Source organism: Mastomys coucha, unplaced genomic scaffold (genome assembly GCF_008632895.1).
Source record: "Mastomys coucha isolate ucsf_1 unplaced genomic scaffold, UCSF_Mcou_1 pScaffold5, whole genome shotgun sequence".
Taxonomy (NCBI): Eukaryota; Metazoa; Chordata; class Mammalia; order Rodentia; family Muridae; genus Mastomys; species Mastomys coucha.
The window spans coordinates 83,171,381-83,180,848 of NW_022196911.1; the positions used below are offsets into that span (position 1 = coordinate 83,171,381).

Consider the following 9,468-nt stretch of genomic DNA (forward strand, 5'->3'; position numbering starts at 1 on the left):
ATTTTGAAACTTTTAACCCACTAAGGACCTTAAAGATACTTTACATACGTGAGCCAGCCATTTTATCTCAACTAGCATCAGAACAAAATACAGTACAAAGTCTGATTTTATGTAAAGTCAGGGTGTAAGTGTCCTATTTAAGGGGAAATAATATTTTCTAACTGTAATTTTGCTAGTTTTAACTCAAACACAGACTTCAGTGCTCCACCGATGATCACCTTCTTATTGTAATCATTTTTCTAATTGATATGTACATTAAGATTAATCTTGTTTCCTTATCACATTAAAAAACAACCCACCCACATTTTACCATTTCATTCTGTACATCTCAGTTTTAAAAGCCTTTAAGTTTTCAGGACTGTACAACATTAACGACAGTAGAGGAGCATTCTCTAATCCTTAAACTGTCCCTACAATTCTGGAAGTGTATATGTAAAAGTAAAAACTGTCCAGATAGTACTAGTCTGAGATAAATTCCTTTACGTTGGTAAAGATATAGTGGAAATATATCTCCACTATATTTAAGTATCTGAATCATGTATTTTTTTAAAAAAAAAATGGCATTCTGTAGATTCTTTGATAGTTTACAAAAGAGGAAATCCTCTAAACCATTAATGCTGCTTATCCCCATGTGGTGGTATTACACGCCATTTTATTTTTGCATTTCCCCAAAACACACTAGTCCTCTGGTAATTGAACAGTATTTTAAAATTAATTACTAGATGGTTTATAAAGTGTGGCATCCACACAGTCCAATTCTACAGATCTGCTCCGTGGCTTTTCCCTTTGACAAGCTTTAAACAGCAGAATGGTTTGATCAGTTATCTACGAGGTCAGATGAAGACAAAATAGCTTTCTTTTCTAGGCCCCTGCAGGCTTTGGAGAAATCCAGGAAGTGGGTTTGAACTTGGCTGCGATGAATCTTGCAGTAGTAAACTTTTTGGGTGGTCAGAGTAACACCTTTCATTACAACTATTAGCTGAATAGCAAAAGACTCTCGGGTTTACTAGTGTTTGCCAAGGCAGTATTTCAGAACAATTCCATTTGGAAAGAAACGCGATTGTAAACCGTTTCTATTTCAAGCCCATAAAAAGCAGAACTCGGATGAAAGGCAAAGCCTTGACCTTTCTATTTTAGACTTGCATCTGGGTAGCTAAGCCATCTGCTTTTCTCCCACCTCCCACCCCATCTACTTAATGGACTGAAAATACTGCACTTAATTGCAATTTTATCCAACCAGGCTGACTTTTCTGAATTACCACCCGGTCTTTTCACCTAAAGGCTTGCTCGGTAGGGTTTTACTTACCCTTCCTTCCCAATTCCTCCCTACCGCTCTCAATTATGAGCTGTCAAATGTATGTAAAGTATGATACTAGGCTCTCACGTAGGACAGCCATCTATGGAGCCTTTTTCATTTCAACAGCGAGCGCCTGACGGAAAATCGAGGGGTCTGGGGTCCTCTGGACAGTATTAGCTTTGTTGTGGCTATGTAGGAAAGGCACCTCTTTACAGTCTATAAAGGAGTCGCGCGTCCCCGCCGCCCAACAAGGAACGCAGCCCGGGAAAGGACACACAGATGAAGGTGGGAGGAAACCCGGGGAAGAAAGGCGCTGGAAAGAATGGGAAGCCCAAGAAAGGAGGGAAGACCTTGGCAGGAAGGCTCCGGAGAAAGGTGTGCGAAGTGGCCGAGAAGCTGGCCGAGAGGGCCGGCGAAGAGCGGCCGGGGGCAGACGGGGGGACACCGCCCGGGTGCCCCGCGGGGACACGGGTGGCGGGGACGGGGACCCAGGCCAGCACCCCGGGGATGGCGGCCCACCCGCGGCCGAGCCCCGCTACTTAACTATTTGTAGAGCTGCTGCAGGCACAGGTCCAGGCTCTCGCCCTCCACCTCCTCTCGGGTGATGCGCTCCGACAGCGGCCGCGGGAGCGGGGGCAGCGGCGGCAGCTGGGGCTGCGGCGGCGGCGGCACGGCCGAGTGCCCCAGGGCAGCCGCTTCCTCCTCTTCCTCCTCCTCGCCCTCCGCCGCCGTCTCCTCCTCCACCGCCTCCTCTTCGGGCTCGGGGTCTTGGTCCTGCTCCCCCTCCTCGGCCGCCTCTACCGTCGCAGCGTCCTCCCCCGGTTCTTCCCCCGAAGCCTCGGCCGCCTCAGCGGCAACCAGCTCCGCTTCGGGCTCGGGCTCGGGCTCGGATTCGGGTTCGGGCTCTGGCTCGCCGCCGCCGCACGGTCCGCGGAACTCGCCCAGGAATAGCTCCAGGAAGCGCCGGTAAGTTTTCTCCTCAGGGATGCAGCCCGCCATCGTTGCTCATGCCCCGAGGTCCACAGGGAAGAAGGTAGGAGGTGAACCCTGGAGGAGGAGGGGGCTGCTTCGGAGCCTCGCCTCCCGCTATGGAGGGGGAACGGCCGCACCGGCACCGGCGATCAGCACTGGGTTGCTTGGAGAGGGCTCCCGCAGGCGTGCGCGCCACCGAGCTCGGACGTGCGCGGCCCGGGGGCGGGGGCGGAGCGCGCCACCCCTCGCCGGTCTGGAGGGAAAGTTGGTGGCGGGCGCGCGCACAGGGTCCAGCGGCGGCCCACCCGCAATCCCTACCGAGAGCTCAGCCCACGCTGCCTGGAGACTGTCGCCATGGCAACCGGTTCTAATTAAGAATTCCAGGGTCCCTCCCGTCGAGTCTGTGGAGTGGTAAGGACGCCGGACTCCCGCACTCCAACTTCGAATGGTCTTTGTGGGGTGAAGATCCTAGTTTCCTGTTAAGCCCTGAGACATCTCCGTTGGTTTCAGCAGGAGTGTACTGACTTCAGTTTCCTTATCCGCTTGCCTTGCCTTCGTATATCTCTTAATACGATAGGACACAGTAAACATCTTTTACTGATGATATGCCTTGAAAAAGTAGAGGTGGGGGCGCAAGCACCCAAAAGGGTAGTTTCCTTTGCCTAAGTTCTTTCATTTGACTCTATGTTTCCTCCTTTCTCAAAAAGATAAACGTGAGAAATTAAATAGTAATTCACTTGCTTTAAAGTCAAGACTTTATGTGTGGCATTGGTGTTAGTGCCCAGATCTAAGTCTCCAAAGCCTTTAGAATCTTTCCCCTTAACTCTGCTCTATGAAAGTCTATCTGTGCCTGGTATCCACACAATGTCTTATTTATACAGGGCTTTGCAGTTTACACGTGTTCATCTCTAATCTTCACTACAGCCCTTTAAGGCAAAGGATATTACCGTTATGGCTGTTTTACCGATGAGGAAACAAGCCTTAAAAAAACAGTGACTTTGCTCAAGGTCAGAAGCAAGCGATGCAACAAGAATTCAATCCGTGGTTGAAATGGTAGATGGCACTTGTAAGTTTTCCACCACCCTAAAGCCCCTCCTTAGTTTCTGTATAATGCATGTCATTATATTATATTATACTATCATATAATCTGTATTTTTTTGTCTATATTTTGTTTGTTCTCCCCCACCACCTCCTGTGTCTCTTCTTATTCCCCACTCCCCAAGCTAGAACCGAAATGACTTTAAATTATTCTAATTTTCTTACCAAACGATACACAAACCTATTATTTTCAGGCTTCATGGTGATGATGTTGGTGGTGGGTGCTTGCAGGGTGTTGTGTTGTACAGCTGTATGGATGATAGCCTCATTGCTGCATACTGGCACATCCATGGCAGCATGTAATTCAGCACAAACATAGTGATTTTTTTCCCTCTGCTTTGAAAAAACACGTAGTCACAAATTATCCACTCCATCCCTCCATTTGTTGTTTCTGGGTTTCAGCTGGATTTAGGATCTGAAATACCATTTCCAGTCAGTTATTAATGACAGAAGAGGGTGCGTTCTCGCCAACTGTTTTCCTATAATGCTGTATTTTTAAATCCCTGACCTGATACTGTTATTTTAAGATTAAGTGGGTTGAACTTACTAATGGTATCATGAAAAAGAGTTCTATGCTCTCTCCTAGGTCAAGATTAAATAATACATGATAGAAAGTGTATAGTAAATAATGCACTTGGAATTTTCTGTCTATTTTTTTTCCTAAGGTGAAAGGAAAGACCTAATTAGTCTGTAGAAAGAAACTGTTCCATGAGATGCCAAGAAAGCCCTCAAAGTTGTTTGTTTTCAACCTACCTGCTTACATTTCAGAAACCCTAGAAAAGAGCTGATGTGGTGGGTGGCACAGCCCTTAATCCCAGTACTTTGGAGGCAGAGGCCAGTGGCACTCTGAGTCCTACGTCAGCCTGGATTAACTATCAAGTCCCAGGTCATCCAGGGCTATGTAGTATGACCTTGAATAATAATAATAATAATAATAATAATAATAATAATAATAATAATAATAATAATTAGAAAGGAGTGACATCTCTCTAGGCTGCGGCAACTTTAAACGTTGATTTAACATTCCAACAAACTCTTACTATCCCCAATTTTAACATGGTGACATTTAGTTCAGGAGTGCGTAGCTGTCAACGCTAACAACTCATGTCAAGCTACACCTTCTTACCTCATAATGTAGCCGCCTCCCTCATTCAGATGACATTTGTGACATTAATTTATGACTCAGCCCACACATCGAAGGGAAATGATGTATGTTGGTAAAACAGTGCTTCTAAGAATAAAAGAAAAAGCCTACACCTCTGCTGCTGGAAATGAGAGGCGTCTTTGCTTATATTAACGAAGACACTCCTTTACAAAGATCAATATAGATCCTAGTGCATTCTTCTTAGCAAGCAAGCTTTGTCCACGGCTGCTGGCAGCAGTGCTTGGTGGGATCTCAAAGCAGCCGTGTAGGTGGCTGGCCCATGTCAGGTGGCAGTCCGATCTTCCCATCAGTCTGTTTCCCTTTCTCCTCACACCTCTAAGTCCATGCTACTGCGTTTTTATCTAATGGAAGATGTGATGAGACCTAGCACATTCTCAGACTCTTCAGAGTCATTTTCTACATTCAACTGGTTTTTCTCAGACCACCTGAACATTCTTCTCTGCTCTTAATGTAGTTTGTTCTTTATTCTCATCTTTGTATTTGTGTGCATCTTCTCTGGAAAATAAGACCATACTTTACTGCCAGTGCATTTTAAAACAAATTTCGTTATTAGCACTTGATATGATCTTAGGATTTGCTGAAATATATGATGAATTTTTTTCATTAAAAACTCACGCTATTGGGCTGGCAAGATGGCTCAGCGGGTAAGAGCACTGACTGCTCTTCTGAAAGGTCCTGAGTTCGGATCCCAGCAACCACATGGTGGCTCGCAACCACCCATAATGAGATCTGACACCCTCTTCTGGTGCGTCTGAAGACAGCTACAGTGAATTACACCGGAGCGAACAGGGCCGGAGAGCAGCCACATACATGATGGCTCATGGCCATCTGTACGGCTACAGTACTCATACACATAAAATAAATAAAATAAATCTTTAAAAAAAAAAACAAAAAAAAACTCAAGCTATGAACAAGCATAATGTATATAAAATGTAAAGTGATTTCTTTTGAGATATCTTTCTTACAAAAAGTGTTCTTCTAAGACCTTAGCTTGTTAAAGGAAATGCACAATATCCTCTCATGAATTTTCATGGTAATGTTTGTAAGGGTAGAAAAATGTTGAATTTAGTAGTTTCTTGTATAACCAGACATTTTCTCAGATATTACCCAAGAGAAATAACTTGTCATACATACAAAAACATACATGAAAACTTGAATATAAATGTTCACAGTTCTATTTATAACATCTCAGACCTGGAAGGAATGTGAACAGATAAGATAGATAATTTTAGTATAATTCACACAACAGAATATTACTTGTCAATAAAAACAGATGAACTACAGCCCAGCAGTTGGTGGTGCACACCTTTGATCCCAGCACTTGGAAGACAAAGGCAAATGGATCTATAGATTTGAGGTCAGCCTGGCCTAAATAGCAAGTTCTGGGACAACTAAGAATACACAGAGAACCCCTGTCTTGAAAGAAAAAAGAAAAGAAAGAAAGGAAGGAAGGAAGCAAGCAAGCAGGAAAAATAACAACAACAAAAAAACCAAAACAAAACAAAACAAAAAAAGAACTAGGCTATGTGTAGTGGTACATGCCTGGAATCCCAGCATTCAGAATACAACAGGATCAAGAATTGAGCCAGATGTGGTGATACACACCTTTAATCCCAATTCACTAGAAAGGCAGGTAAATCTCAGTGAGTTTGAGGTTAGTCTGGTCTATATAGCACTTCTAGGCCATCAGGGATATATAGTGAGACCCTGTCTCAAGGAAAAAAGAAAAAAGAAAAGGAGGGAAGGAAGGAAGGGGAGGTGGGAGGGGAAAGGAAAGGAAAGAAAAAGAAAGGAAAGGAAAGGAGAGGAGAGGAAAGGAAAGGAAAGATAAAGAGTTAAAGCCAAGCCTTGCTTGGTACATAGTAAATTAAAGGCCAGCCTGGGCTACTGTAAGATCCTCTTATGTCAAAACAATCTAACAAACAAAACAAAAAACCAGACACACTGGATAAACCTCAGAAACATGTTGAGAGGGCTAGAGAGATGGCTCAGCATTTAAGAGTTTCTCATTGCTTCTCTTGTAGAGAACCTAAGTTTAGTTTAGAGTACCCACATGTATACTCAGTTCTAGGAGAGCCAATGTTCTCTTCTGGCCTCTTTGGACACGGGCATGTACTTTGTGTGTATGTTTGTGTGTGTGTGTGTGTGCAGCAAACACATACAATAAAAATAAAAGCCTACTGAGACACAAAAAGTACACAAATCAGGTCTGGAGAAATGGCTCAGTTTTTGAGAGCACGTACTTGGCAGAGGACATGGGTTTCCAGTCCCCACACAGCAGCTCCCATCCTCTATTACTCCAGTTCCTGGGAACTGGATGCCCTCTTCTGGTCTCTGCAAGTATGAGACAGGCATATGGTACACATACAGTACATGCAGGAAAAACATGATAAACATAAAAATATTTTCAGTTGAACAGAAGAATTCGTATTATATGACTTTATCCATATAGGATATATGCACTAGGATGATACCATCCTAAAACAGGCAAGACTAAACCAGATGTGGTATGGTGGGTTGGTACATGCCTATAATGCCAGCACTCAGGAGCCTGAGACAGGAAGATTGCAAGTTTAAGGTCAGTCTAGGCTGCATAGCCAGAACATCTCAAGAAAAACAAACAAATAAACAACAGAAAAAAAGGCTGAACTAACCAGATGTGAGGCAACAGGCTTTTCTTTGCATGAACCGATGCTGAGTTGGAATTTATGGAAAAGTAGCTAGCGTGAATTTCATTAACATGTTCTCTGTCATTGAGTGTAGTGGTGCACACCTTTAATCTCAGCACTCTGGAGGCAGAGGCAGTTGGTCTCTGTAAGTTCAAAGCCAACCTGGTCTACAGAGTGAATTCCAGGACAGCCTGAGAAAGTTACATAGTTTCAAACAAAACAAAACAAAACAAAAATGTTCTCTAACTGGGTGGTTTCATGAGTTATGAGTTATTAAATTATCAAAGTATACATTAGAGATAATAAGGTTGTACCTCATTGATAGATCACTTGCCTAGTGTGTAAAAGGTCTAAAATATGCATTTAAAATAAATATTTTGTACATAAATTATACCTTAATAAAGTTGATTTTTGAAGCGTTGACTTTGGTGTTGACCTTTGTCCTCGATGCTGTCATCCCCAGCCTCTCCCACTCTGTACATTCTGTGGAGCTGACCCATTTAGACTGTGTTCACCAGGCTCCACTGACAGCTGCCTTTCAATTGTCATTGCCCAGTGAGGGGCACTGACAAGAAATTATAAGTGAGAAGGGCAAAAAAGCCACAGCATTGCTTTGTCGACTCCTGAACCTGTTTTCTCTTTGTATTTTGCTCCCCTTAAACGTCTACTGGACCTCAGGCTACGGATAGTGACCTGAGTCCCTGAGCTCTAGAAACATCATCTTCCATTTTTCCTTCAGCCTAGGGATGGTGGCAGCTTCCAGGTTCCTAATCTTGGAGAAATTAGAGAAATCTTCTTATAGAATTTTATCACTATATAAATAATTTTCTGCAGGTATTTTAACTAAAATGATATAATAACAATAGCTTAAACTATGCAAGGATTATATGAGACAGAATTTAAAGTGGATTAAGCTGAAATTAAAGCAATTTTAAGTCTTGAAGATTCTACTGGAACAGAGTTTACCTAAAACAAAGTTAGCAGTGGATTATTTCCTAAAATTATCAAGTGCAATACTCAAGACAAGGAGAGGTTTTAAAAACAATCTGAAATAGAAGAAGCATATCAGTATTCTATATAATAGGCACGAGTGGACTCTGATGTAAATATGGACATCAGTGGATGCTAACAAACCAGTGGCGGTCATCAGTTATAAACACAGGATGTTAGAAACAGAGATAGGAAGAAAGTAAACATGCTAACTCTAAATATGCTCTAAAAATGCTCCATTAATTTGAAATTTAATGTTTTATATATGAATAATTAAGGCATGTACTTTTTAAAAATCTGTAACTTCTTAAGTTATCTCCAATTGATATCCTCTTAGTTATGGAAATCTAGATTATATGTTCTATCTTTTCTAAAATACGTCTTTCTTATCTGCTTATAGGGAAAAATAGAGATACTGCTTTTAAAAACTTCAGTTGTTATATTCCTAATTTCTAAGGTCAATGATTTGAAGCTAATATCATATCTCAAATAATAAAACATGCTTTATCTTTCAAAGTGGTTTTTATATTTTTAAGAAAACAGCATTAACGCTGGGCAGTGGTGGCACATGCTTTTAATCCCAGCCCTTGGGAGACAGAGGCAGGTGGATTTCTGAGTTCGAGGCTAGCCTGGTCTACAGAGTGAGTTCCAGGACAGCTGGGGTTACACAGAGAAACCCTGTCTCAAAAAACCAACCAACCAAACAAACAAAAAAACCAAACAACAACAACAACAACAACTGAACGTGGGGGCTGGAGAGGTGGGATTAGAGCATTTGCTCTTCCAGGGGACCTGAATTTAGTTCTCAACACCAACTTCAGGCTGGCATAACTTCCTGTCACTCCAACCCCAGGGGATCCAATGCCTTCTACTGATCTCTGTGGGCACCTACACACATGTGGCATACATGAATATAAACTTTTAAAATTTTCTAAAAGGCCAGGTATGATGATGCACGCCTTTGATCCTAACACTACTGAGTAGGAAGCAGAGGCAATGAGTTCAAGGCCAGCTTTTGTCTAATTAGTGAGTTCCAGGACAGCCAGGTCTCTATAGAAAGACATTGTCTTTTAGATAGATAGATAGATGATAGATAGATAGATAGATAGATAGATAGATAGATAGAATCTTTGAAAAAATAAAAATGAGCTATGAAAGAGCTCAGAAAGCTAATTATTCTTCTAGTTCTGCTGTAACTGAGAAGTTCTTGAGTTGTATCATTTTTGGGGTCTGGTTAATTTTAGTGTATGAAAGTTTTTTGTTTTTTTTTTTTTTTT

General features: G+C 42.4%; 1 protein-coding gene and 1 long non-coding RNA gene across 2 annotated transcripts in view; one reads left to right on the plus strand and one right to left on the minus strand.

Moving 5' to 3' along the window:
- Positions 1-2,591, minus strand: part of Ppm1e (protein phosphatase, Mg2+/Mn2+ dependent 1E) — a 132,457-nt gene extending 129,866 nt beyond the window's left edge. The window contains exon 1 of the mRNA XM_031351975.1: positions 1,842-2,591. Within this exon, the coding sequence (XP_031207835.1) occupies positions 1,842-2,296 (455 nt within the window). The 5' untranslated portion in view covers positions 2,297-2,591. The remainder of the gene's footprint in view (positions 1-1,841) is intronic.
- On the plus strand, positions 2,348-3,421 carry LOC116077434. The gene is made up of 2 exons (XR_004113244.1): positions 2,348-2,680; positions 3,151-3,421. It is a non-coding gene; the product is annotated as an uncharacterized LOC116077434 (long non-coding RNA).
- Positions 3,422-9,468: the final 6,047 nt, after the last annotated feature.